Consider the following 27,973-nt stretch of genomic DNA (forward strand, 5'->3'; position numbering starts at 1 on the left):
GAGACCTTGACATGCCAATTCATTCTCTCATAAAAAAATAACGAGGGCTGGAGAGATGTCTTAGCGGTTAGGCACTTGCCTGTGAAGCCTAAGGATCCCGGTTCCAGGCTTGATTCCCCAGGTCCCACGTTAGCCAGATGCACAAGGGGGTGCACGTGTCTGGAGGTCGTTTGTAGTGGCTGGAGGCCCTGGCGCGCCCATTCTCTCTCTCTCTATCTGCCTCTTTCTGTCTGTTGCTCTCAAATAAGTAAATAAAAATAAATGAAAAAAAATAACGAAAAACAATAAAGGTGCTTGCTTGCAAAAATCTTATGACTTGGTTTGATTCCCCAGTACCCGTGAAGCCATGCACAAAATAGCGCCTGTATCTGGAGTTTGCCTGGCAGGAGGCCATGCTGTACCCATTCTCTCCCCTCTCCATTTCTCTCTCTCTCAAACAAAGATAAATATTAAAGGCTAGAGCAATGGCTCAGTGGTTAAAGGTGCTTGCTTTCAAAGCCTGACAACCTGGGTTCAGTTTCCAATACCCATGAAGAAGGAGCTGCGGTTTTTCATGTTTTATTTATTTTTTTTTTTTTGTGAGCACAAGCCCCATCTGCTCCCCACAAGACTGGAGTTAAAGACACATCTGCCCACACCCAGTTATTCATGTGGATCCGAGGGAATGGAGCTCAGGCAGTTTCAAGTCTTCTGAGGCCCTCTTGGTTGTGGCAAGCACTCATACCCACTAAGACGTCTCCTCAGCCCACATTTCTGCTTTTTTTTTTTTTTTTTAGCCAGGACCCTGCGTTTTTACTCTGCACCTGGCTGTGAAAATTATGTAGCCACCCGTGGTCCAAACCCAGCTGTGCTCCCCACCCCCAATCCCTTGGTGGTCTTCAGAGAACAGAGCTTTCTCATCTGTTTAGGCAGTTCCCTTACATAATGCAACAGTTTTCCCCCATGGAAACTGAATCTTGCAGGCACCCTCTCTAGTCCTTTCTGCCCACTCTTTCCCTATCTCAAGGGAGAGAATGGGGGATGGGGATGAGGAAGATGCTCATGTTTATGAGTCACAAAGGTCACCAGGTGGTTTACTGACGTCCGACCCCCTTTTCCACCACCTGTTGGCCCTACCATCTTTCCCACTACGGGAGCTGGCCAGGTCCGTGTGCCTAGGTGGCTCCAGGTACGCTCTAGGTAGTGGGGGGGGGGGGGGCTGTGCTCCTGAAGAGGGCACAGGGTCGTGATTGCTGGATGCAGCTTTCAGATGAACCATCACCGTTGTGCGTAAGGGCTGCTCACCGACACTGTCCTTCCAGGGGTGTGTTACGTGAGTGTGCGCGCGGAGCGCCGTGGAAAGACCAGGAAAGTTAGTGAGCAATGAGTTGCCATGAGAGGCGCGCGGGGCACCGCCTTCACACCGCGGACCGACCCCAAGCAGGAAAAGAAAGGGCTGCCGGCCAAGGGACGGGGGCATGCGGGGCGGCCTCAGAAGTTGTTATCAATGTTCCAGACGTCGCCGCTCAGCGCGTTGGCTGCCCCCTGCAGCGTCCAGGTGAGCAGGGCCAGCTGGCGCCGGAAGCGGCTCTCCTGGAAGCCCTGCGCGGGGGCCGGGCCCGGGGCGGAGGCGGAGGCGGCGCCGGAGCGCAGCAGCCGCAGGTGCTCCAGCAGGGCGTCCAGCGTGTGCTCTCCGCGGCCCAGGAAGATGTGGCGGAACGGGGAGTCGGCCGGCGACACGTACTGGGACAGGAAGTAGAACTCCACCTGCGCGGCATAGGGGGGATCAGGTCTAGGTTGAGGGGTGTCCAAGGAAGGCTCCAGCCATCCCTCTCTTCAACAGCTCCTAACGAACTAAAACTCACTCACTAGCTAAACTAACGCTGGCACCTGCTCCCAGAATAAGATTCAGCAGCTCCCCCGAAGGCTTGCCACCCCCCTTCGGCTGTCCAATCAACTATTAGCATTGTATGGCGTCACCAGTACCCAGGCAGAATGTCTCCCAGATAAGTGTGGGTTCTAGTGTCTCGCCGTTACCCCCCCCCCTTTTTTTTTTCCGAGGTAGGGTCTCACTCTAGCCCAGGCTGACTTGGAATTCACTATGAGGCCTCAGAGTGGCCTCGAACTCACAGCGATCCTCCTACCTCTGCCTCCCCAGCCCAGTACTGGGATTAAAGGCGTGCGCCATCATGCCCAGCCTATCTCCTTTTTTTTTTTTTTTTTTTTTTTTTTTTGAGACAGCGTCTCACCTAGCCCACGCTAGCCTCAAACTATATATATAGCTTTGAACGCCTGATCCTCCTGCCTCAATATTCAAAGCGCTGGGATTACAGGTGTGCACCACCATACCAGGTTTATGTTGTACTAGGTAGGAATCAAACCCAGGGCTTCATGCACTAGGCAAGAACTCTTCCAACTGAGCCACATTCCTCCAACACACACACACACTTTTTTTTTTTTTTTTTTTGAGACAGGGTCTTGCCAGGGTCCAAGCTACCCTCCAGTTCCCAGTGCTCCTGCCTCAGCCTTATTCCTTCCTTTCTCTGGCCAGGGCTCCCAAGACTGCATCTAGGTCTCCCGAATCTTCCGTTCTCACCCATTCTCTTCCCAGTCCAAAGCCTCAGAGCACAAACTCCTGCCCTGCCGTTTCGCCCTGGTAGCACTCCTCTCTACACCCTAACTCATCCTGCCTCCCCTCCAATGTCCACAGCAAAGAACCAAAGGTCACGGGGCCAGTCGAGTGCTAAGGAAGTGTGATTGCCCTCTGCCACAGGTGTTTCCTCCTCTTTCCTGGTTCCTGGCCTTTCTCCCTCCTTCCTGCCTATCTCTGACCCTTCAGCCTCTACCTGTGTGCAGGCCTCCAGAAGTGACCTCTTTCCATCCTTCACTACACCTACAGTCCAGACTTCTGGACCCCGCATGGGACACTCACTGGCGGAGGACTATTGTTTGCTATATAGCCTAGGCTGACTTAGAACTCACTATGGAGCCCAGGCTGGCCTCCCACTTGAGGCAATCCTTCTGCCTCAGCCTCCCAAGTGCTAGAAATACAGGTGTGCGCTTGCAGGAATAACCATTGCCTGAATCCCACCCCAGAAAAAAATCTTAGAGTCCCTGGAGTTGCCTTAGTTGCTCATATCTTTTTCAGCTTGCTTCTGTGAGTGTGTATGTGTGGTGAGTGTAAGTATGTTCGTGTTTGTGTGCACGCAGGTGCACATGTGTGTGCAGGTGTATGTGTGGGGGCTAGATGTCTTCTCCAGTCACTCTCCACTTTTTTTTTTTTTGGTTGTTCGAGGAGGTAAGGTCTCACTCTAGCTCAGGCTGACCTGGACTTCACTATGTAGTCTCAGGGCAACCTCAAACTCACAGCGATCCTCCTATCCCTGCCTTCCGAATGCTGGGATTAAAGGCATGCGCCACCACACCCGGCTCACTCTCCACTTTTTAATTAATTTATTTTAGGTAGGTTCTCACTCTGGCCCGGGCTGACATGGAATTCACTATGCAATTTCAGGCTGGCCCCAAACTCACAGCAATCCTCCTACCCTTGCCTCCTCAGTGCTGGGATGAAAGGCACGTGCCACCATGCTTGGCTTCCCACTTTATTTTTTGAGAGTCTGTTTAGCCCAGGCTATCCCGAACTCACTATGTAGTTCAGACTGGCCCTGAACTCAGCAATCTGTCTGCCTCAGCCTCCCGAGTGCTGGGATTATAGGTGTGAGGCACCATGCCTGGCATTGCGCCCATCTCTGTTCACAAGCTCATCCGCTCATGGCTTTATGGGGCTCTCAGTGGGCACAGCTGCAAAATTCTCACCAAATCAGCCACAGGAATCCTGCCCTATGGGAACAGGGGACACCAGACACACGCGGCAGCACGAACGTCTTCCAAAACCTCAGAGGCTTGGAGCGTGGCTTTGTGTTAGAACGTGAGGCACTGGTTTCAAGGATTTCAAGGATACAGCCAGTGTGAGGCACTCCCCCGGATCTGTCATCCCTCTCTCTCCAGCGTTTTCCTTTCCCTGAACTCTTGTCCTTTGATACCCTTTCCCCTCAGCCAGGCCCAGGGCCCTAGTGCTGTTCTCCAGCATCTTGCCTAAGTAGGCATGGGTGCTGACACCTTCCGTGGACCTCAGCCTGCGGGTCTGAGGGCGACGCGCAGGCTGACCCTATAGTGGGCATACTCAGTGTGTGTGGGGGAACTATATCCAGGCAGCACCCACATTTTGTTTCTTTGTGAGTGTGCACATGCATGTAAATGTATGACAGCCAGAGGACAAGCTAGAGTATTGTTCCTCAAACACATCTCCGCCTGTTTTTTTCCTCATTTATAAACGCTTGTCTGCATCTTTTGTTTGTTTTGAGGTAGAGTCTCACTGTAGCCCAGGCTGACCTGGAATTGACTATGTAGTCTCAGGCTGGCCTCGAACTCACAGCGGTCCTCCTACCTCTGCCTATGGAGTGCTGGGATTAAAAGTGTATGCCACCACACCCAGCAGCACCTTTTTTTTTTTTTTTTAATTTGTTTTTGAGAGAGAGAAAGTGGGCCTTTCAGCCACTGTGAACGCTCTTCACATGCATGTGTCCCCTTGTGGCACCTTGCAACACTGCATGCTTGCATCACTGCATCTGGCTACATGGGCTCTGGAGATTTGAACATGCGTTCTTAGGCTTCGCAGGTAAGCGCCTTAACCACTAAGCCATCTCTGCAGCCCTGCACCTGTTTTTGAGACCAAGCTTTCACTGACAAGGAGCTCACCAAGTAGGCTAGACTAGCTTGCTAGTGAGCCCCAGGGGACATGCCTGCCTCTACGAGCACTGGGATTATAGGTGTACACCACCATGCCTAGCTTTTGTTTTTTATTTGTTTTTGGAGGCAGGGTCTCACTCTAGCCCAGGCTGACCTGGAACTCATTCTATAGTCCAGGCTAGTCTTGCACTCATAGCAATCCTGCTCAGCTTCACGAGTGCTGTAGCTTAAAAAAAAAAAAAAAGGGTTCTGGGCTGGAGAGATGGGTTAGTGGTTAAGGCACTTGCCTGCAAAGCCTAGGGACCCATGTTCAACTCTCCAGGTCCTGGGTTAGCACAAGATGATGCAAGTGCACCAGGTGGTGCATGTGTCTGGAGTTCGATTACAGTGGCTACAGGCTCTGGCATGCCAATTCTCTCTTTCACTCTTGCTCTCTCACATTAAAAAGAAAAGGTCAGTCTGTTGGGTTTGCCTCAAAAAGCAAAACGGGTTCTTGCAATCAAGCTTATGCTTGCAAAGCAAGCCCTTTACTGATCTAGCCATTTTCCCAGCCTATTTTCTTCCTTCTTTCTTTCTTTATTTTTATTCTTCTTTTATTTTATTTTTTGGTTTTTCGAGGTAGGGTCTCACTCTAGCCCAGGCTGACCTGGAATTCACTATGTCGTCTCAGGGTGGCCCTGAACTCATGGTGACCCTCCCACCTCTACCTCCCGACTGCTGGGATTAAAGGCGTGAGCCACCACACCTGGCCTTCCTCCTTTAAAAAAAAAATTTTTTTTTTATTGTACTGGGAATTGAACCTAAGACTTAGAACATGCCATTTCATTCAATAGCACCACATTTCACTGGGGCCGGGCTTTTAACTTTGAGAGTGAAGTGAGTGAGAATGGACTGTGAGGTCAGAGTCCCTGGTGTCTAATTTCCATTCTGATCTTGGGTAACTTTACTGGGATGTAAAAAAGAGTGGTTAAAATGGACAATTATTTTTTTCTTTTCTTTTCTTTCTTTTTTTTTTCAAGGTAGGGTCTCACTCTAGCTCAGGCTGACCTGGAATACACTCTGTATCCTCAGGGTGTCCTTGAGCTCACAGCCATCCTCCTACCTCTGCCTCCCGTGTGCTGAGATTAAAGGTGTGCGCCACCACGCCCGGCTTAATTGTCCATTCTTTCTACCAAATGCCTCCCTTCAGCCCTTTCCACTTTGCCCACATCTCCTCCTTACAGGACATTTCCTTGATGCCTAGACTCAAAACCCAAACTTCCCGGCTGGAGAGATGGCCTAATGTTTAGATCGCTTTCCTGCGAAGCCTAAGGACCCAGGTTTGATTCCCCAGTACCCACATGAACCAGATTCACAAGGTGGTGCATATGGCTGGAATACGTTTGCAGTGGCTGGAGGCCCTAATGTGCCCATTCTCTCTCTCAAATAAATCAAAGGCTGGGTGCACATCTTCAATTCCAGCACTGAAGAAGCAGAGGTAGGAGGGTTATGGTGAGTTTAAGGACAGGCTGAGACTACATAGTGAGTTCCTGATTAGCCTGGGCTAGAGTGAAACCCTACCTCGAAAAGCAACAAACAAATGTAAAAAAGCAAGATGGGATGTGGCTCTGTGGTACAGCCTTGTGGTAGATTCCAGGCAAGCACGCTACTTACTACTGAGCTATGCTCTCAGCTCTCTTAACATTTTTGTTTTGAGATAGGATCTCACAGTGTAGCCCAAGGTGGCCAGGAACTTCCAACCCCCTTGCCTATCCTCCTGAATACTGGAACTACAGGTGCACACCACTGCACCCAGTCTCTGAATTTATTTTTTTTTCTCTCTTTTTTTTTTTTTTTCGAGGTAGGGCCATTGTGGACATACTTTCCCTGTCCAAAGGCATGACAGAGAAAATGTTCTTGCCAGGCGATTGTAGGGAAAGAGCTCCCCTCCCCATCCGTTTTTATCAGCTTGCAGAGCCTACCTCGGTGACAGGTCAGGTCCTCTAGCCTATCTGATCTGTTCCCGCTGTGTGTCCAGTACAGCGTGCACCCAGAGAACGCGGACACATCGGCCAAGAAAACAGGCCGGGGATGGTGGAGCGCGCCTTTAATCCCAGCACGCGGGAGGCGCAGAGGTAGGAGGATCGCCGTGAGTTCGAGGCCACCGTGAGACTACACAGTGAATTTCAGGCCAGCCTGCGCTAGAGTGAGACCTTACCTCGAAAAACCAAAAAGAGGAAAAAAAAGAAACAAAGAAATGAAAAGAAAAAGGCTCAGGAAGCGGGAGGGCCACCGGGGCGCGGGGGAAAGGACCCCAGGGCCGGAGGAAGGGGGCGGGGCCTCACCCTCATGATGCGCACGTTGTACATGCGCATCAGCCGCTCGTCGCTCTGCTCCGAGCTGTAGATGTCCTTCCGCAGCTTCTCCGCAGCCCGCATGTAGTCCCCCCGCGCCGAGAACACCCACTGCAGGGTCAGCCCGCGGGCCTGAGGGCGAGGCGCAGGCTGAGGCCCACGGCAGGTGCCAGGACCCCACGCCTGCGAGGATGAGACTGGAACCCTGAGCCTGGCTGGAAGTGGGGGCAGCGGGGAGGACTTGAGGGGACAGGGGAGGGGATGTAGGGAGAGAAGTCTGGATGGGGGAGATGGAGGGTGTGGACGGCAGATCGAGGGGGTGGGGGTTAAGTCGTACTGGCTGTCTCCACGGGACTGGAGAGAGAAGTGGAAGGGACCAAGGTGCTGGATGGGATGTGGACCTCAGGGACAGGAGAGAAAAAGAGACTGGGGGGGGGGGCTGGAGAGATGGCTTAATGGTTAAGGCGCTTGCCTGCAAAGCCAAAGGACCCAGGTTCCACTCCCCAGGACCCACGTTAGCCAGATGCGCAAGGGGGCGCACGCGTCTGGAGTTCGTTTGCAGTGGCTGGAGGCCCTGATGCGCCCATTCTCTCTCTCTTTCTCCACCAGCCAATTTCTGTATCTCCCTCTCTCAAATAAATAAAATATTTTTTTAAAGGAGAGTCTAGACCCCTTGGGATGGAGCGACCCCACTAGGCCCGGAGCGAGGATAGCATCTTGGACCTTGAGGTCAGCCGAGAACTCATTGAAGTTGCCTATGTGCCGGAGGACCACGTCCCCATAGCGGCCGAAGTCAAGGGGCAGCAGGTGATCGTGGCTCAGGCGGATGAGGAGCTGGCCGGCGAGCTGGGCCACGGCCTGGGCCACGGCGGGCAGGCGACCCCGCAGCACCTTGTGCAGGTTGTCATACGTGTCCTCCTTCGTGTTCAGGAACGGATAGGCCTGATCGTCCTGTGTGAACACGACCCGGCTGGGGGTAGGGGTGTGGTTCAGACAAGCGGGGGGGGGGGGGCGGGCGGGGGGGGGCTGGTACCCTAGGGCAGGGTCGTAAAGTCTCACCTCCATGAAAGAAAACTCCACGGCTGGGACCCCCGCAAAGGCCGTGAAGGAATAAGCGCTGCTGTCCATGGGCAGAGGCTGGATCCTGGGGGGGGGGACAGGCAGGTTGGAGGGCTGTGGGTGGGGCGTTCATCGTCCCCTAACCTGCACCCCTAGGTCCCTGTTCCACCCCAACTTACACTTCAGCATCCCAGCTGGGATTGGCGAAAGCCACCTGCTCATACAGGGTCTGTCCGCTGTGATTCGGAGAGTCCACCTGCAGGCAAGGTGAGATCGCTGCTCAGGCTGCCCCCCGGGCTCCGCCCTCCTTGGCTCCCCCTCATTCCCTATCGCCCCCCCCCCCTTGCCTGCTTCAGTATGTTCTCAATGAGGCTGATCAGAAGCGGGCTGGTCTTGGCCTGGAACTTGTCATCCCCTGAGGAGAGGGGAGGAGAGGGATGCCAGGCTCAGGGCTCAGTCCAGTGATGTGGCCTGAGTGGGTTAAGGGGTGGCATTTCCTCAGCTCACCAAACACAGCGTTGTCCAGGCTCACGTAGGCCACGGCTTTGAGGTGCAGCATGCTGAGGTAGCCCTGTGGGTAGGGGAAGCGCGTGGGGAAGGAAGTCCTCCCACCTCTCCCCACTGCCTGCCTCCTCGCCCAGAACCCCCAGTTACCTCCAGCCATTCGGTGGAGCCCACGCTGCCGAAGTCACCTCCGTCCCAGCTGATGAAGAGAAGGCTTCTGCGAGGCCGAAAGCCTGGGGACAGAGGGGCAGGGGAGGACAGAGCTGTGCTGGGGTGTCACCAAAGACACCTTCCCTTGTCCTAGACCCTGTCTCAGCCCCCCGGGGAATCCATTCTCAATCCGGCAACCCAGCCTATGGCACTCTGGGTCTGTCCTCATCCCCATGGAAGTGGGCTGAGGTTCTGTGCACAAAGTCTCTTGCTTGATTGTTACTCGGATGTGTGGACACTTTATTATGTTCTATTGTGCTTTTCTCCTTCTTTCTTTCCTTCACTTTGTCTAATTTTTGTCTTGAGACAGTCTCATGTAACCCAAGCTTGTCCTTAAACTCTCTATGTAGGGGCCAGGGGAGAAGACTTAGTTGGTAAGGTGCTTGCCATTCAAGCATGAGGATCTGAGTTCAGATCCCCCAACACCCAGGTAAAAGCGGGGAGTGGTGGCACGTGTCTGGCATCCTGGCACCAGGGGGGCAGAGACAGGACGATCCCAAGGGCTTGTGGCTAGCTAGTCTAGTTGAATCAGTGAGCTCCAGGTACAGAGAAAGACTTTGTCTCAAGGGATAAGGTTGAGAACAAAGGAGGAAGACACCGGGTGTTGATCTCTGGCCTCCACACGTGTGCATGCACAACCACACACATGTATGTGCCTACACATATGAATACACACACATGCACATACACCATATATATAAACACATACCAAAGAGCCCCGCCTCCCTGTATGGTAAGTGATAAACTTGAACTCCTGATCCTCCTTCCCCATCTTCCAACCGCTGCTGCACCAGGCTTTTTATTCTTTTCAAGGTAGGGTCTCACTCTAGCCCAGGCTGGCCTGGAATTTACTGTGTAGTCTCAGGGTGGCCTTGAACTCACAACGATCCTCTTACCTCCCTACCTCTGCCTCCCAAGTGCTGAGATTAAAGGCCCTTTATTCTTATTTTTATGAAAGTGTGTGTGTGTGTGTGAGAGAGAGAGAGAGAGAGAGAGAAAGAATATGAATTGGCATGCCAGGGCCTCTAGCCACTGCATCTGAATTCCAAACACATGAGCCACCTTATGTGCGTACGTCACTTCGTGTGTCTGGCTTACGTGGGTTCTGGTGAGTCGAACATGAGTCTTTATGTTTTGCAAGGATGCGCCTTAGCTGCTAAGCCATCTCTGTAGCCCTGCACCAGGCATTTTTTGTTTTTTTTGTTTTTCAAGGTAGGGTCTCGCTTTAGCCCAGGCTGACCTGGAATTCACTGTGTAGTCTCAGACTGGCCTTGAACTCACAGCGACCCTCCTACCTCTTCCTCCTGAGCGCTGGGATTCAAGGTGTGCGTCCCCACACCCAGCTGCACCAGGCTTTTGTATAGGGGCTAGGGATGTAAACTCAGGTCCTCACTTCCTCATACTTACTTGTGTGGCAAGTGCTTTATGGATTTAGCTGTCTCCCCAGTCCCTATGTTTGTTTGTTTGTTTGTTTTAAGTATTTTTGTTATTTACAAGCAGAGAGATAGAGAAAAGAGTGACAGAGAGAATGGGTGTGCCAGGGCCACCAGCCCCTGCAAATGAACTCCAGACACATGTGCCACTTTGTGCATTTGACTTTACATGGGTCCTGGGGAATTGAATATGGGTCATTAGGTTCTGCAGGCACACATATTGATCTCTGAGCCATCTCTCTAGCACAAGTCCCTGTGTTCTTTTATAAAAATATTTATTTATTTAAGAGAGAGAGAGAGAGAGAAAGAAGCAGATAGAAAGAGAGAATGGGGGCTGGAGAGATGGCTTAATGGTTAAGGCATTTGCCTGCAAAGCCAAAGGACACAGGTTCAATTCTCCAGGACCCACGTAAACCAGATGCACAAGGGACACATGCATCTGGAGTTTGTTTGCAGTGGCTGGAGGGCCTGGCATGCCTATTCTGTCTGTCTCTCGTCTCTCTCTCTCTCTCTTTGCTTACAAATAAATAAATACATAAAGTTTAAAAAAAGAAAGAAAGAGAGAATGTGAGCCAGGCATGGTGGCGCACGCCTTTAATCCCAGCACTCAGGAGGCACAGGTAGGAGAATCGCTGTGAATTTGAGGCCACCCTGTGACTCCGTAGTGAACTCCAGGTCAGCAGGGCTATAGTGAAACCCTACCTTGAAAAACCAAAAAGAAAAAGAAAAAAGAGAGAATGGGCACGCCAGGACCTCTAACCACTGCAAACCAACTCCAGGTGCATGTGCCACCTTGTGCATCTGGCTTACGTGGGCACTAGGGAATCGAACCTGGGTCCTTCAAGCACCTTAACTGCTAAGCCATCTCTCCAGCCCACAAGTCCCTGTGTTTTAACATATATATATTTGTTGTTGTTGTTGTTTAAGAAAGAGAGAGGCAGAGAGAGTGTGTGAGTGTGCCAGGGCCTTCTGCCACTACAAATGAACTCCAGATGGATGCACCACTTTGTGCATCTGCCTTTATGTGGGTATGGGGGAGTTGAAATCGGGATCAGGCTTTGCAAACAAGTGCCTTTAACCACTGAGCTATCTCTCAGCCCTCCAGTCCTTTAAAAAATTTAAATATTTATTTTATTTGAGAGAAAGAGAGAGAGTGAATGGATATGCCAGGGCCTCTAGCCACTGCAAATGAATTCCAGATGCATGATGCCCCCTGTGTATCTGGCTTACATGGGTCCTGGAGAATCAAACCAGGATCCTTTGGCTTTACAAGCAAATGTCTTAACCGCTAAGCCATCTCTCCAGCCCCAGTCCCCCCCCTTTTTTGAGAGAGGAGGGGGGATGGGTGTGCCAGGGCTTTTCTACCATTGTAAATGAACTCCAAACATATATGTTCCCTTGTGTGACATTGCATGCTTGCATCATTGTGCATCTGGCTATGTGGGACCTGGAGATTTGAACATGAGTTCTTAGGCTTCTAGGGCAAGCACCTTAATTACTAAGCCATCTCTCCAGCATATGGTCCCTTTTTAACAAATTTTTGTTTGTTTATTTATTTATTTGAGAGTGACAGACAGACAGAGGCAGAGAGACAGTAAGAATGGGCACGCCAGTGCCTCCAGCTACTGCAAATGAATTCCAGATGCATGTGCCACCTTATGCATCTGTCTTATGTGGGTCCTGGGGCATTGAGCCTTGAACTGGGGTCCTTAGGCTTCACAGGCAACCGCTTAACCTCTAAGGCATCTCTCCAGCCTTAGTCCCTTTTTTTAATTCAAATTTTGGGTGTGGAGAGATGGCTTAGTGGTTAGGGTGGTTGCCCACAAAGACAAAGGCCCCAGTTTCACTTCCCCAGTACCCATGAAACGGCAGATACACAAGGTGGCACACGTGTCTGAAGTTCATTTGCAGTGTCTGGAGGCCCTGGCATGACCACTCTCACTCTAATAAATAAATAAAATTAATTCAATTTTTTTTAAATTATTTATTTATTTATTTATTTATTTGAGAGTGACAGACACAGGGAACCGAGCCTCGAACCGGGGTCCTTAGGCTTCACAGGCAAGCGCTTAACCGCTAAGCCATCTCTCCAGCCCTAATTCAATTTTTTTTGAGGTAGGGTCTTGTGCTAGTCTAGGCTAACCTGGAAATCATATAGTCTCAGGCTGGCCTCAAACTCACAGCAATCCTCCTCTCTCTGCCTCCTGGGTTCTGGGATTAAAGACATGCACCACCATGCCTGGAAATATTCTTTTCTTTCTTTCTTTTTTTTTGGTTTTTCGCGGTAGGTTCTCACTTTAGCTTAGGCTGACCTGGTCTCAGGGTAGCCTCAAACTCACAGCAATCCTCCTACCTCTGCCTTCCGAGTGCTGTGGTTAAAGGTGTGCACCACCATGCCCAGCTCAATATATGTATATGTATATGTATATGTATATGTATATGTATATGTATATGTATATGTATATGTATGTATATATATAGAGAGAGAGAGAGGGAGGGAGGGAGGAAGAATCTCAGCTCAGGCTGGCCTTGAATTTGCTATGTAGCTGAGGATGGCCTTGAACTCTTGATTCTCCTGACAGCCTCCTGAGTGCTGGGATTATAAGCATGCAACACTATGCACAGCTAGCATGTTCACTTAAAAATATAAATAAACTAATAAGCTGACACCCTCCTTTAATCCTAGCACTCGGGAGGCAGAGGTAGGAGGACTGCCGTGAGTTCAAGGTCATCCTGAGACTCCATAGTGAATTCTAGGTCAGCCTGGGCTAGAGTGAGACCCTACCTGGAAAAACCAATCTATATAAAATAAAATAAAATAAATACATTTGGATTGATTTATTTCCAAGAGAGACAGTAAAAGACTGGGAACCGGCACACGCCAGAGCCTCTTGCTAGTGTAGATGAACTTCAGATGCACATGCCTTGTGCCATTTTGTGTGGCCGGCTTCACACAGGTACTGGAGAATCAAATCCAGGCCAGTACGCTTTGCAAACAAGCACTTTTATTTCTAATTTTTATTTATTTATTTATTTGAGAGCGAGAGACACAGAGAGAAAGACAGATAGAGGGGGAGAGAGGGAATGGGCGCGCCAGGGCTTCCAGCCTCTGCAAACGAACTCCAGACGCGTGCGCCCCCTTGTGCATCTGGCTAACGTGGGACCTGGGGAACTGAGCCTTGAACCGGGGTCCTTAGGCTTCACAGGCAAGCGCTTAACCGCTAAACCATCTCTCCAGCCCAAGCACTTTTATTTCTTTCTTTGTTTATTTATTTTTGAGGTAGGGTCTTGCTCTAGCCCAGGCTGACCTGGAATTCACTATGTAGTCTCAGGGTGGCCTTGAACTCATAGTGGCTCTCCTACCTCTGTCGAGTGCTGGGATTAAAAGCTTGTGCCACCACGCCCAGTTTGTAAGCAAGCACTTTTGACTTCTGAGCCATATCCCTAGCACATATACTCGTTTTAAGGTTTTTAAAAAAATTATTTGAGAGAGAAAGAGAGAAAGAGGCAGAGAGAGAATGGGTGTGCCAGGGCCTCCAGCCACTGCAAATGAACTCCAGATGCATGCGGCCCCTCGTGCATGTGGCTTACGTGGGTCCTGGGGAATCGAACCGGGATCCTTTGGCTTTGCAGGCAAATGCCTTAACTGCTAAGCCATCTCTCCAGCCCTCACATACTCAGTTTTAGATGAGGAAATATAAAGGTGAAACGGCTTGCCCAACACCACACACTAGGAAGTGGGGACTCCCAAGTGTGGAACTCAGATCTCTCTAGTTCATGTTGTCAACCGCCTGGCTTGGAACACAGGCCCTGGTCCTGGACCTTACCATTGCTCACCATGGAGGAAAACGTCCTCACGAGCTCCAGCAATATGGCGGTCCCCACTGCGGACTTGGCTGCTCCTGGGCCCCATGCATCCCTCTGGGCTCCGATGACAACATAGTGATCTGGGGAGGACACGTTTGCATCTTACCCTGGCAGAACCCAAGCTTTTCTCCTAAAGCTTGGGAGGGCAGGTGGCCCCAGAGCCTACCAGCTTCTCTGAAGCTCTCAGATCTCTGTTACCATACCTCTGAAATCCTTCCTGTCTCACTTTGGCCCTCTGGTGGTTTTCTGTTTTGGTTTTTTGTTTTTTAGGTAGTATGTCACTAGTCCAGGCTGACCTCATGGCGACCCTCCTACCTCTGCCTCCTGAGTGCTGGCATTAAAGGTGTGCGCCACTACACCCAGCTGTTTTTGTATTGAGATAGGATCTTATGTATTTTAGGCTGGTATTGGACTCCCTATAGCCTAGGATAGCCTTGAACTCCTGCCTCCACCTCGCAAGTGCATGCGCGTAACTTTTATTTTTCTCCTTAAAACCGGGTCTCAGCCAGGAGTGGTGGTACATGCCTTGAATCCCAGCACTCAGGAGGCAGAAGTAGGAGGATCGTCATGAGTTAGAGGCCACCCTGAGATGACTGCGTAGTGAATTCCAGGTCAGTCTGGGCTAGAGTGAGACCCTACCTCAAAAAACCAAGATAAAAGAAAAGAAAAGAAAAACAAAGAGTGTCTCAATATGTAGCCCAGGCTGGCCCTGAACTTGCTCTGTAGCTCAGTTTAGCCTCAGACTTGCTATATAGCCCAGTCTGGTATTAAGCTTGATATATAACCCAGTATAGGTGTGAACTCACGTAATTCTCCTACCTGAGTGTTGGGATTACAGTTGGCAGCCACTATGCCTGGCTTAAGCCTTGGGGGACATTCTGGATTCCATTCTTTCCCTAGGCATCCAAGTTCCACCGCGGTCCTGCTTTTCCTTCTGCAGCCCCCCACACCCCACAGCATCCTCCTATGACTTTTGCTTCGTCCTTGGCATCTGGACTCATGAGTCCATCAGTCTTCTCCATGTGATCCCAAGTTCAGTAATATTTGGTCCCCCACCACCAGAGTGACCTCTCTTTGGTGCCAATTTAATGCTTGTTCCCGTCCAGTGCCCCAGGGAACTCGCTTCTGAGAAATAGGCCCATCCTAAGTCTGGACAGACTGCGATGTGACAACTCCTTCCAGTCACCCCCATCAGTTCCAGCTCCGTTTCTACTTGCCAGCCTCCCTGCCCTGGACACCACTCTTGTTCGCTTTCCAGGGCCTTCTACACTGGCCCTACCTGGCCAGGATTAGGAGCAGAGGCTCTGATCCCCAAAGCCATGGGTGATGTTGGCAAATGAACTCACCTGGCTCTGCGAAACCCTCAATACAGGCAAATATGTTTCTGATGGGAGTGGACGTTCTATGGTTGTTGACCACTAGGCGCAGGTTCGGCCCAGGGCCCAGGTGATGAGGGGAGCCTGGGAGATGGCCCTGCCATTCCTGGGGAGCCACAGGACCTTTGAGTTTCCTGGAACAGGGGAGAGCGGGAAAGACTGGAAGTGGCAAAGGAGCCTGGACTACTGCAGAGCAGGCTGCCCACTCTTGTTCTTCCTTCTACCCTCTGGCCGGAGACCTTTGCGTCTGCAGCCTGCATGCACGACAGGGCAGTCTGGAGGCTTCTTGCACAGTGGTACAGGTGGTGCCCTGCTTAAGGTGCCAAGCAGAGGTGGGTAAGAGATGTGCCCACCCAGAAGGGTCACCACTTTTTTAGACTATTTTATTTATAGGCTGGAGAGATGGCTTAGAAATTAAGATTTTTGTTTGCGAAGCCTAAGGACCCATGTTCTACTCTCCAGATCCCACCTAAGCCAGACTCACAAAGGTGAGGCGAGCGCAAGGTTGCACATGCCCGCTAGGTGGTGGAAGCGTCTGGAGTTCGATTTCAGTAGCTGAGGCCCTGGCGTACCAATTCTTTCTCTCTTAAAAAAAATTAAAAAGTTAGCCGGGCATGGTGGCATGCACCTTTAATCCCAGCACTCTAGAGGCAGAGGTAGGAGGATGAATTTGAGGCCAGCCTGAGAATACAGAGTGAATTCCAGGTCAGCCTTGGCTAGAGTGAGACCCTATCTCAAAAAACCAAAAATAAATTTAAAAGTTGCAATAAAACATGTTATTTAAGCCAGATGTGGTGGCACACTTGGGAGGCAGAGGTAGGAGGATCATTGTGAGTTCAAGGCCACTCTGAGACTCCATAGTGAATGCCAGGTCAGCCTGAGCTAGTGTGAGACCCTGCCTTGAAAAATCAAAAAAAAAAAAATATATATATATATTTATATTTATATACACACACACACACACACACACATATATGTATATATATATATGTTATTTATAATTTGGGGGGAGGGGAAGAGGCAGATAGAATGGGTGCACCAGGGCCTCCAGCCACTACAAACAATTGCAGACGCATGTGCCACCTTGTGCATCTGGCTTATGTGGGTACCGGTGAATGGATGGAACCTGGGTCCTTAGGCTTTGCAGGCAAGCACCTCAACCACTAAGCCATCTCTCCAGCCTGGATCACCTTTTTCTAGTTCATCCAAAGGTACTCCACGGCTAACTACACTTCGGGTTTTCTCTCTCTCCTCTCTCCTGTTCCCTTGCACCTGTTATCTACCTGATCAAGAGGTCGGCAATGTCGGCACTGATGGGCTGGGCAGGGATGCTGGGGAGGCCCGACGATTCCACTGGAGGGAACTGGGTTTGATTGAAGGAAGGGAAGCCAGGCGTGTATGGGTCTCCCGTCCCCAAGTGCACCTGAAGGGAAAGGGGTGCCCATTCTGAAACTATGGCCTAGGCTAGCCCCATTCATGGTGTCCTGGGCCCCAAACAGACGGGGCTTCCCCAGACTCACGTGTCCATACACTGCCCTGTGGCTGGACAGGCCTGGCTTGTGTGGGTCCTGGAAGAAATCTTTTGGGTCAGGGTATATGAGTACTCCACGGGCCCCAAACTTCTGGGCATTGGCCACCTGGAGGAAGACCAGAAAGCAAGGAAAAAACTGAAGTGGCCTCTTGGGACTGCAGCTGTCATCCTTAAGGGACTCTGGCCTTCCTCTGTCTCTGCAGTTGTCACAAACCCTGGCACTCCACAGCCCCCTTTCAGCAGTCACCTCCCCCCCTCTTTTTTTTTTTTTTTGGTTTGTTTGTTTTGTTTTCCACTCTAGGGTTTCACTCTAGCCCAGGCTGACCTGGAACTCACTCTGTATTCTCAGGGTGACTTCAAACTCACGGTGATCCTCCTACCTCTGCCTGCTAAGTGTTGGGATTAAAGGCGTGAGTCACCACGCCTGGCTTCCCCCTTCCCTATCTGATATGACCAAGCCTGATTTGGGTCACTAACAACATTCCCCCCCCACCCACCCAGTACTGGGGATTCAACCTTGCATATGCTAGGCAAAAACCACCACCAAGCTACACCCCCAGCCATATTTTAAAAAGCCATTTTATTTGGCATGGTTTTATTTTTCAAAATGGCCTCATGTAGACAGGCTGCTCTTAAATTCATTATATTGCCAGTATATTGTCTTTCCTGATTCTCCTGCCTCCAACCTCCCAAATCCTGGGATTACAGCCCTGCACCACTACATCTGGTTCCCAAACCTATTTCTTTCATTTATTTAACTTTTTGTTTTTGTTTTTAAATTTTGGTTTTTCAAGGTAGGGTCTCACTCTAGCCCAAGCTGACCTGAATGGCACTATGCATTCTCAGGCCGGCTTGGAATTCACAGCAGTCTTACCTCTGCCTCCCAAGCGATGAAAGGCGCGCGCTACCACGTCCAGCATTTTCTTAAAGCGTACCTGATCTTTCTTTTCCTCCTCTGACAGCCTCGTACCCACTTCGGGTCGTTAAGTCGACCCTTGGTCGCTTCTCCAGCCCACTTGTCCCCACTCCTCCACAAACTCCCCTGTTTGGCCAGGGGATGGGAGGGGCTGGGGGTCCTCACCTTCTGCGCGAAGCTGGTCATCCCCACGCGCACCAGCAGGAGGCAGTGGGCCAGCTCCACGCCCTTGGCCCTCAGGGCCTGCAGGTCCTCGGGCCGCCCGTAGTGGGCGTACACCAGCTGGCCCTGCGGACGCGGGGGGACGGTGAGACGCGCGATCGAGTCCCGGCCCCGCGACAGCGGGATGGGCGCGCGCGGATCCCCGCGGCGGGAGGACCGGCGCTCTCACCGTGGCGTTGCCCGTGGCGCTGTAGGGACAGTAGGCGTCGGGGTCCTCCAGAGGTAGCTGCTCCTCCGAGCCCCCGGCCGCATCGACCCAGTGCAGGGTGTTGGGGTGAGCTCTGAGGGCAGGGGGGGTAGGGTGGTGTGGTGAGCACCCCCTGGCCTGCCTCGCGCCACGCCCCCCTCCCCCGGACCCCCTGGCACGCGCCCCCGGCACTCACGCGTCCGGAAACTGCAGCCCCACGTAGTGAGTGTCCGTCCACACGTGGTCCAGCTTCTGGCGGGACAGCCCCTCCAGGAGGTCCTCGGCCATAGCGCTCATCTCCGGCGAGCCCGCCACGCGCTCCCGGCGGCTGGTCTGCCTGAGCGGGAAGAGCTCAGATTGGGGTCCAGGAGGGGGACTTCTGCGCTCCCACATAAGTGGGAAGGAGGATTGCCTGTAAGGCCTACCACTTGGGAGGTCGAGGCAGGAGGATCAGGAGTTCAAGGCCATCCTCAGCTACATAGCGAGTTTGAGGGCAGCCTGGGCTACGTTGAGACTGTGTTTCTAGGGCAGGGGAGGTGAGGGGCTGGCAACATTTAAGATAGTTCACTCAGGGGCTGGAGGGATGGCTTGACGGTTAAGGCGCTTGCCTGCAAAGCCAAAGGACCCAGGTTCGATTCCCCAGGACCCACGTAAGTCACTCTCAAATAAAAAATCAATTTAAAAAAATAAAAAGATAGTTCACCCTGAGTTTTCTACTGTCCCTACGGTACCACCGGCAGTAGCCCCAGGACAGGACTTCACCTTGTCTTCCCTAGCCATCAATCTAGCAGGTAACTGTCACCAGAACTCAGCCAGTTCTTCCATCTCAATACCTTCTCCTAGTCTGTCACTTGGGTCTACCTCTGACTTTCGCAGGGTAAGCTCCCCCTCCACCGGTGATCACAGAAGACTAAGGCCTTGGCAAAGACTAACACCGTCCCTACTGCGCCCATGTTGCTCCCTTGGGGCTCGAGTTTTCTTCTCCCTTCCTTTTCTCCTTCCACCTATCGATTTATCTTTTTTGCTTGTTTCTTTGTGTATTTGTTTTTTGAGGTAGCGTTTCCCACTAGCCCAGGCTGACCTGGAATTCACTATGTAGTCTCAGGGTGGCTTTGAACTCATGGTGATCCTCCTACCTCTGCCTCCCAAGTGCTGGGATTAAAGGTGTGTACTACCATGACATTTTTTTTGGGGGGGGGAGTGGATTCTATGTAGGGTCTTGCTTCAGCCCAGGCTAACCTGGAATTCACTATGTAGTCTCAGGGTGGCCTCAAACTCATGGTGATCTTCCCAGTACTGGGATTAAAGGTTTGTGCCACCATGCCCAACTCACTTTTTAAAAAAATGTATTCATTTGTAAGCAGAGAGAGACAGAAGAGGCAGACAAAGAGAATGGGCATACCAGGGCCTCCAGCCACTGCAAACGAACTCCAGATGCATGCACCATCATGTGTATCTGGCTTATGTGGAAATCAAACCTGGGTTCTTAGATTTCACAGGCAAGTGCCTTCACTGCTAAGCCATCTTTCCAGCCCTACACTTGAGGGAGAAAGAGAGAGAGAGAAAGGCAGGTAGAAAAAGAATGGAAGCTGGTGTGGTGGTGCATGCCTTTAATCCCAACACTCGGGAGGCAGAGGTAGGAGGACTGCCATGAGTTCAAGGCCACCCTGAGACTAATTCCAGGTCAGCCTGAGCTAGAGAAGACCCTACCTCAAAAAACCAACCAACCAAACAAACAAACAAACAAAAAAAAAAAACAAGAAAAAGAATGGGCATGCCAGGGCCTCCAGGCACTGCAAATAGACGCCAGATGCATGCACCACCTTGTGCATCTGGCTTACATGAATACTGGAGAATCAAACCTGGGTCCTTTGGCTTTGCAGACAAGCACCTTAACTGCTAAACCATCTCTCCAGCCCTGACTCCTCCTTTTTTTTAAAAAAAAAAAATTTATTTCAGAGAGAGAGAGGAAGAGGCAGAGAGAAAGAGAGAATGGGCATGCCAGGGCGTCCGACCAGTGCAACCGAACTCCAGACACATGTGTCCCCTTATGCATCTGGCTTACATGGGTCCTGCGGAATTGAACCAGGGTCCTTAGACTTGGCAGGCAAATGCCTTAACCACTAAGCCATTTCCCCAGCCCCCGACATCCTTTTTTTGAGACAGGCTCTCACCGTAGCTTAGGCTGGCCTGGAGCTTGTTGGCAACCCTCCCACCTCAGTCTCCTGAGTGCTTAGAATCCAGGCATGAGTCACCTTGTGGGAGAGGCTCCCATTTTTCATGTCTGACTAATCCTGATTGGACAAGTTTCTTGCAGATCTCCTGCTGTCCCTTCTTCCCCATGGCTGCTATCTTACAACCAATCTGTAGCTCCCCTACTCTGGCCCAGAACTTTAACATTTAGCTTATCACGTTCCTCCTCACACGGGTCCACAATGCTGCATGGCCGTAGATTCCACATGGGTGAGGCCCTTAGCCTCAGCCACCATCCTCAGCTCTCACAAGGCTCGCTACAGCCCCATGGGCTCAATGCCTCTCGACTTTCCCTCACCCCCGTCCTGTCCCCATCCACGATCTCAAGTGCCTGTGTGGAAATCAGTCACCAGACATCATGACACACTTACGTAATGCTAGCACTTTGAAGGCAGAGGCAGAAGGATGGATAGTTTGAGGCCAGCTGAGGATACCTATCAAGACTCTGCCTCAAAAAAACAAAAAAGAGGGCTGGAGGGATGGCTCAGGAGTTAAGGCACTTGCCTGCAAAGCCTAACGACTCAGGTTTGGTTCCCCAGTACCCACATGAAACCATATGCACAAGATGGTGCCTGTGTCGAATTGTGTTTGTAGTGGCGGCAGGCGTTGGTGTGCTCATTCTCTCTCTCTCTCTCAAATAAAATACAATAAAAATTTAAGTTATTTTTTAAAAATTTTTATTTATTTATTTACAAGCAGAGAGATATAGAGAGAAGAGACAGACAGAGAGAGAGAACGAGAAAACGGGCATTCAAGGGCCTTCAGCCACTACAAATGAACTCCAGACACATGTGCCACATTGTGCATCTGGTTTATGTGGGTACTGGGGAATGGAACCTGGATCCTTTGGCTTTGCAGGCAAGCACCTTGAACTGCTAAGCCATCTCTCCAGCCCTAAAATAATATTTTTTTTAAAAAATAGAGGGGGTGTAGTGGCTCACACCTTTAGTCCCAGCACTGGGGAGGCAAAGGTAGGAGGATCGTCATGAGTTTGAGGCCACCCTGAGATTACAAAGTTATTTCCAGGTCAGCCTGGGCTAGGGTGAGACCTTACCTTAAAAAATGAAACAAAACAAAACTGAACAGAAGAAAAAAAAAATAACAGTTGCTTGCAAGCCTGCACCCCACACAAGTGTCCATATACACGCCCACATGTACACACACATTCACACGCAAAAAAGACACCTTGACCAAGTTCCTAGCAGTATATCCAAAGAGTAATAACACCCAATGGTGAAGCTTAGACAAGGAAATCTATGTCTACAAATTACTAAACAAGCATTAAAAAAGAAAGCCAAAGGGCTGGAGAGATGGTTTAGCGGTTAAGCGCTTGCCTGTGAAGCCTAAGGACCTCGGTTCGAGGCTTGGTTCCCCAGGTCCCACGTTAGCCAGATGCACAAGGGGGCGCACGCGTCTGGAGTTCGTTTGCAGAGGCTGGAAGCCCTGGCGCGCCCATTCTCTCTCTCTCCCTCTCTCTGTCTTTCTCTCTGTGTCTGTCGCTCATAAATAAAAATAAAAAAAAAAAAAGAAAAACCAAAAAAAAAAATTCATTTGGGCTGGAGAGATGGTTTAGCGGTTAAGCGCTTGCCTGTGAAGCCTAAGGACCCCGGCTGGAGGCTCGGTTCCCCAGGTCCCACGTTAGCCAGATGCACAAGGGGGCGCACGCGTCTGGAGTTCGTTTGCAGAGGCTGGAAGCCCTGGCGCGCCCATTCTCTCTCTCCCTCTATCTTTCTTTCTCTTTGTGTCTGTCGCTCTCAAATAAATAAATAAATAAAAATTTAAAATATATATATTAAAAAAAAAGAAAGCCAAGGCCAGGTGTGGTGGCGCATGCCTGTAATCCCAGCACGTGGGAGGCAGAGGTAGGAGGATCGCCATGAGTTCGAGGCCACCCTGAGACTAAAGAGTGAGTTACAGGTCACCCTGAGCTAGATTTTACTTCGAAAAACCACAAAATTAAAGAAGAAGGAAAAAGCCAGAGCTTGCTTAGCATTTTTTTGTGGGGGCGGGGTGTGGGTTATTTGAGGTAGGGTCTCACTCTGGCCCAGGCTGACCTGGAATTCACTATGTAGTCTCAGGGTGGCCTGGAACTCACAGCTATCCTACCACCTCTGTCTCCTGAGTGCTGGGATTAAAAAAGTGTGCCACCATACCTGGCAGCATTTTTGTTTTCTTTTTGACTGTGTGCCTGTGTGTATGGGGTGATGGATATAGTTTGGTATCCTGGACACTCAACTGCAGTGAGGGGCACCCCATCCTTTGGTTTCAGTTCTTGGGTCTGGTCTCTACTCCTCTCCCATGTGGGGCTGGGTTTATAGGCTCACACTGGCACACCCAGCTGTTTATGCGGGATCTGGAGATTTGAACTCTGGCAGCTCAGGATCCCTCAGGCCTCAAGGTTGTTCAGGAAGCATACTTAACCACTGAGCTTTGATTCTCAGCCTCGAGAAGGAGAAGAAAGAGGAGGAAGAGGAGAGGGAGGGGCGGACAAAGAGGAAGAAGAAGCGAAAGAAGAAAAGAAGAAGACGAAGAGGAGCAGGAGAAGACACCAGGTACACACTTGCGATCTGGTATTTGATTTTTTAAAATTGTTATTATTATTATTGGGTTTTCAGGGCTGGAGAGATGGCTTAGCGGTTAAGCGCTCAAAGGACGGGTCTCTCTCTGGCCCAGGCTGACTTGGGATTCACTATGGAGTCTCAAGGTGGCCTCAAACTCATGGTGATCCTCCTGCCTCTGCCTCGGAGTGCTGGGATTAGAGGTGTGCACCACCACGCCTGGCTAATCTAGTATTTGAGAGGCTGAAGCAGGAGGATCTCAAGTTTGGGGCCAGCCAGGCTACATAGTGAGACCCTGTCTCAAAAAAACAAAACAGAGCTGGAGAGATGTTTCAGTGGCTAAAGTGCTTGCCTGCAAAGCCTAAGGACCCAGGTTTGACTCCCCAGGACCCATGTAAGCCAGATGCACAAGGTGATGTATGCATCTGGCATTCGTTTGCAGGGGCTAGAGACCCTGGTGTGCTCATTCTCATCCTCTTCCTTTCTGTATCTCTCTGCTTGCAAATAAGTAGGTAAAAATATTTAGGGCTGGAGAGATGGCTTAGTGGTTAAACTGCTTGCCTGTGAAGCCTAAGGACCCAAACCAGATGCATAAAGGTGAGGCAAGCACAAGGTCGCATGTGCCCATTACACGGTGCAAGTGTCTGGAGTTCGACTGCAGTGGTTGGAGGCCCTAGCGTGCCCATTCTCTCTCTCTCTCCCGCCCTCTTTCTCTGTCAAATAAATAAATGAATGAATAAAGTATTAAAAAATTTAAAAAAAAAACGCAAAGGGGCTGAAGGTATAGCTCAGTGATAGATCACTTGCCCGGTGTGTACCAGGCCCTAAGGAATCCCAGAACAACAAATAGCAACAACAACAAAAAAAAAGTGCAAAGAAGGGACTGGAGAAATGGCTCAGAGGTCAGAGTGCTTGCTGTGTGACTATGAGGCCTGCCTTCAATCCCCAGCACCCACATAAAAACCTGGGCGTGGTTACACACTCCTGCAACCCCAGTTCTGTGGGGGTGGGGGAGTGGGGAGACAGGATGATCACTGACCCTTGAAGGTCAGCCAGTCTGGCTGAAAAATATGGCAGCTCCAGGTTTAGTGAGAGACTCGTCTCAAGGAAAGAATGTGGAAGAGCCACAGAGGACATCTGATGTTCTCCTCCGGCCTCCACATGCGCATGCATCTGCACACACATGTGCATTCACTATACATACACCCACCATACAAACTACACACACATGTCAACATTAAAAATGTCAAGAAAGGGCTGGAGAGATGGCTTAGCAGTTAAGGCGCTCACCTATAAAGCCAAAGGACCCAGAGTCTTTAATACCCATGTAAAGCCAGATGCACAAGGTGGCGCAAGTGTCTGGAGTCTGGTTGCAGTGGCTAGAGTTCCTGGCATGCCCATTCTCTCTCTCTCTGCCTCTTTCTTTTTCTCAAATAAATAAAATATATTAAAAATGTAAAGAAAGATGGGCATGGTGGCTCATGCCTTTAACCCAGAATTACGGAGGCTGAGGTAGGATTGCTGTGAGTTTGAGGCCACCCTGAGATTACATCATGAATTCCAGGTCAGCTTGGGCTAGAAAAAATTAATGTACAAGCGGCAAACACATTCAGACACAATTCCATGCCTGTTCTTCATGGTCTGATGACTACATAAAATAAAAATATTCTCTAGGGTCTGGAGAGATGGCTCAGTGGTTAAGGCACTTGCCTGCAAAGCCTAAGGACGTGAATTTGATTCTCCAGTACCAACGTAAAGCCAGATGCACAAGGTTTCACATGCATCTGGAGTTCATCTGCAGTGGCTGGAAGCCCTAGTACATCCGTTTTCTATCTGCCTCTTTCTCTTTCTCAAATAAATAAATAAATAAATAAATAAATAAATAAGATAATTTAAAAATGAATAAATACAATATTTTAAATATTTTATTTTCTAATTTGAGAGAGCGAGAGAAAGAGAGAGAGAGAGAGAATGGGTGTTCCAGGGCCTCCAGCCACTGCAAACGAGCTCCAGATGCATGCACCACCTTATGCATCTGGTTTACATGGGTCCTGGGGAATCGAACCAAGGTCCACTGGCTTTGCAGGCAAGTGCCTTAGCCACTAAGCTCAAATAAAATATGAAAAAAAAATTATGCTCAAGGCTGGAGAAATGGCTTAGCGGTTGTAGCACTTGTCTGTGAAGCCTAAAGACCCAGATTCAATTCCTCAGGACCCACATAAGCCAGATGCACAGGTGGCACATGCATCTGGAGTTCGTTTGCAGTGGTTGGAGGCCCTGATGTGCCCATTCATTCTCTTTCTGTGACTGCCTCTTTCTCTCCCTGTCTCTCTCTCTCTCTCTCAAACAAACAAATAAATAAAATGAAATATTTAATAAAAGAAAAAGTTGTTCGGAGTCTGCAGCACCGTACATATTCAAGGACACAATAGTATACAAAAGATTTCCATGATGTACCCACGGGCTGGCGCACACCTGTCCACTTGGGAAGCAGAGGCAAGATCACTGGGAGTTTAAAAAGTAAAACAAAGATTCCATTCAAAGCCAGGAAGCAGGCTAAGCCCATATCCTCTGCAATGTGGGGATGGAGCTCAGTTGGTAGAGTACTTGTCCAGCAAGCACAAAGCCTTGAGTTCCATCCTCAGCACTACATAAAAACTAAAACAAAGTAAAAATTAAAAAACTGGGTATGGTGGTGCACATCTGTAATCCTAGCACTCGGGAAGTACAGGCAGCAACCTCAGGAGCTCAGCGTTATCCTTGGCTTATAAAAGAGTTTGAATCCAGCCTGGGTTACATGAGACCTTGTCTCAAAAATAAATTAAAGCAAGTTTTTGTTGTTGTTGTTGTTGTTGTTTTTCAAGGTAGGCTATTGCTCTCCTGGAATTCACAGTGTAGTCTCAGGCTGGCCTGGAACCCACAACGATTCTCCTACCTCTGCCATCTGAGTGCTGGCATTAAAGGTGTGCCTCCACCCTTGGCTTAAATGAATAATTTTTTAAAAAGCAAACTAACCCCAAGCCCCAGAAAGACCATCTGAAAGATTTGTCCTGAGCCAGATGTAGTGGCACACTCCTTTGACCCCAGCACTCAGGAGGCAGAGATAGCAGAATCGCTGTGGGTTCCAGGCCTGCCTGAGACTACATAGTGAATTCCAGGTCAGCCTGGGCTAGAGTGAGACCCTACCTCGGAAAAGAAAGGAGTTATTCCTGAGCCAGAAAAGGGCAGATGGTGGCCTGACCTCTTCTCTGAACCTATCCGCGTGGTTCTTTCCCAGAAGGAAGCAAGGATCACTGTAGCACAAGAAACACTGGCCGTCTTTGCCGCACGGAAGGCCACACAGCCCATGCTTTGTTGGGATCCTCCACATTGTAGATGGGGTTCTGAACCCACAAATTTATCTTTGGATTATATCCTCAGTCCTCTTTTTTAAATTTTTCCCGAGGTAGGGTCTCACTCTAGCCCAGGCTGATGTTAAATTCACTATGGAGTCTCAGGGTGGCCTCGAACTCATGGTGATCCTCCTACCTCTGGGAGTACTGGGATTAAAGACGTGTGCCACCACGCCCGGCTCAGCCTTTTTCTTTTCTTTCTTTATTTTTTTTTACTTTTTATTGTGAGACATGGTCTAAGTTGCCCAGGCCAGCCTTGAACTCACTCTGTTATAGCCCAGGCAGTCCTTGAACTTGCAATCCTTCAGCCTCAGCTTTCTGAGCGATAGGGATGACAGGTCTGTATCACCAGTCCCTAGCTCCTTGGGTTCTCCTTCAGTCAGCTCCCCATTTCCTAAATAGACCACTCTCTCGCAGCCTCAGGACCCCAGGATTCTCAGCTCCTGGATCACTGACCAGAGTGACCACAGAGGAAAGACCCAAGAAGGGACAGCACCAAAGCAGAGAGGAACTGAAGTCAGAGCCAGCCGAGGAGGACACTCCCCGCGGGGGGCCATGAGGGGACAGTCAGGAGGCCCTCTTACCTGATGGCGTCTTCCAGGCGCCCCTCCCCCAGGATCCGCAGGAACATGGCCTGGAGGTCGCTCCAATACAAGGTGCCCTGGCGGGAGTCCAGACCTAGCTCATAGTTGACGTCCTCGCTGACCACCAGCACGGAGTCCCCACACGCCTGGCAGGACCCGCGGAAGGCCACATAGCCCAGGAGGAAGGCTGGTGGATGGCAAGACGAAGATGCTCAGGAGCAGTTTCCGCTGGACCCCAGGGATCTTCCCCTGCCCAGGCCCCTCACTGGCCGAGAAGGGAACGACTCTCACCCCCAGTGAAGATGAGCAGGGCCGTGAGGAACAGGTAGGGGGCGGCCTTCCGTCCTGCAGCAGCCCACGGGACGTGGACGGGTCTAGCTCCCAGGGTCTCAGGGCCTTTGAGCTCCATGGGGCAGAAGTGGGCAGGTAGCTCTGCCCCTTCCTCCCCGTCTTCCTCTTCCTCCTCTAGGCGCCCCTGGTGGGGGCCTTCCACACGTTTGTAGATGGTCTGGATGGGTTTGGGGGGCCACTGTGGCTGTGGAGGGCCGGGCAGGCATGAGAGTAGGGAACGAGACCCACTGGGTGGGGAGCTGGCAATGATTGGGGACTTGGGCTGGCCAAACGAGCTTGGGTCAGGGAGGCTGGAGGGGAGGGGGGCCCATCCTTATGCATCTGGGAGAGAGCTTAGGGACCCAAGTGAAGGCTTAGGGTGCCCCCCGCAAGCCCACTGATCTTACCGCTCTCTGGAGTAGACCCCAAAGCCGCTCCATGCTGGTGCCCCCTCCTGAACCCTGTAAGTTATCCCCCCCCACCAATGATA

General features: G+C 50.7%; 1 protein-coding gene across 1 annotated transcript; it reads right to left on the reverse strand.

Moving 5' to 3' along the window:
- Nucleotides 1–603: 603 nt before the first annotated feature.
- On the reverse strand, nt 604–27,923 carry Tfr2 (transferrin receptor 2). Its single transcript, XM_045144081.1, has 18 exons — nt 27,891–27,923; nt 27,445–27,688; nt 27,154–27,340; nt 18,563–18,703; nt 18,349–18,460; nt 18,123–18,245; nt 17,031–17,147; nt 16,794–16,933; nt 15,481–15,644; nt 14,095–14,214; nt 8,775–8,857; nt 8,628–8,691; nt 8,468–8,535; nt 8,300–8,376; nt 8,121–8,205; nt 7,785–8,012; nt 7,053–7,193; nt 604–1,746 (listed from the first exon to the last, which is right to left on the reverse strand). The coding sequence occupies exons 1-18, from the start codon at nt 27,921–27,923 to the stop codon at nt 1,471–1,473; spliced, it is 2,403 nt and encodes an 800-aa protein (XP_045000016.1). The 3' UTR covers nt 604–1,470.
- Nucleotides 27,924–27,973: the final 50 nt, after the last annotated feature.

The sequence above is a fragment of the Jaculus jaculus genome, chromosome 2 (assembly GCF_020740685.1).
Source record: "Jaculus jaculus isolate mJacJac1 chromosome 2, mJacJac1.mat.Y.cur, whole genome shotgun sequence".
Taxonomy (NCBI): domain Eukaryota; kingdom Metazoa; phylum Chordata; class Mammalia; order Rodentia; family Dipodidae; genus Jaculus; species Jaculus jaculus.

Coding starts and splice junctions, on each gene's coding strand:
- Tfr2 (XM_045144081.1), bottom strand. CDS start 27,923: ATGGAGCGGCTTTGGGGTCTACTCCAGAGAGCG. Junction 14,215..15,480: donor TGAGGGTTTCGCAGAGCCAG/GTGAGTTCATTT, acceptor TGTCCTCCCCAG/ATCACTATGTTGTCATCGGA. Junction 8,206..8,299: donor CCCAGCTGGGATGCTGAAGT/GTAAGTTGGGGT, acceptor CCCCCCCCCCAG/GATCCAGCCTCTGCCCATGG.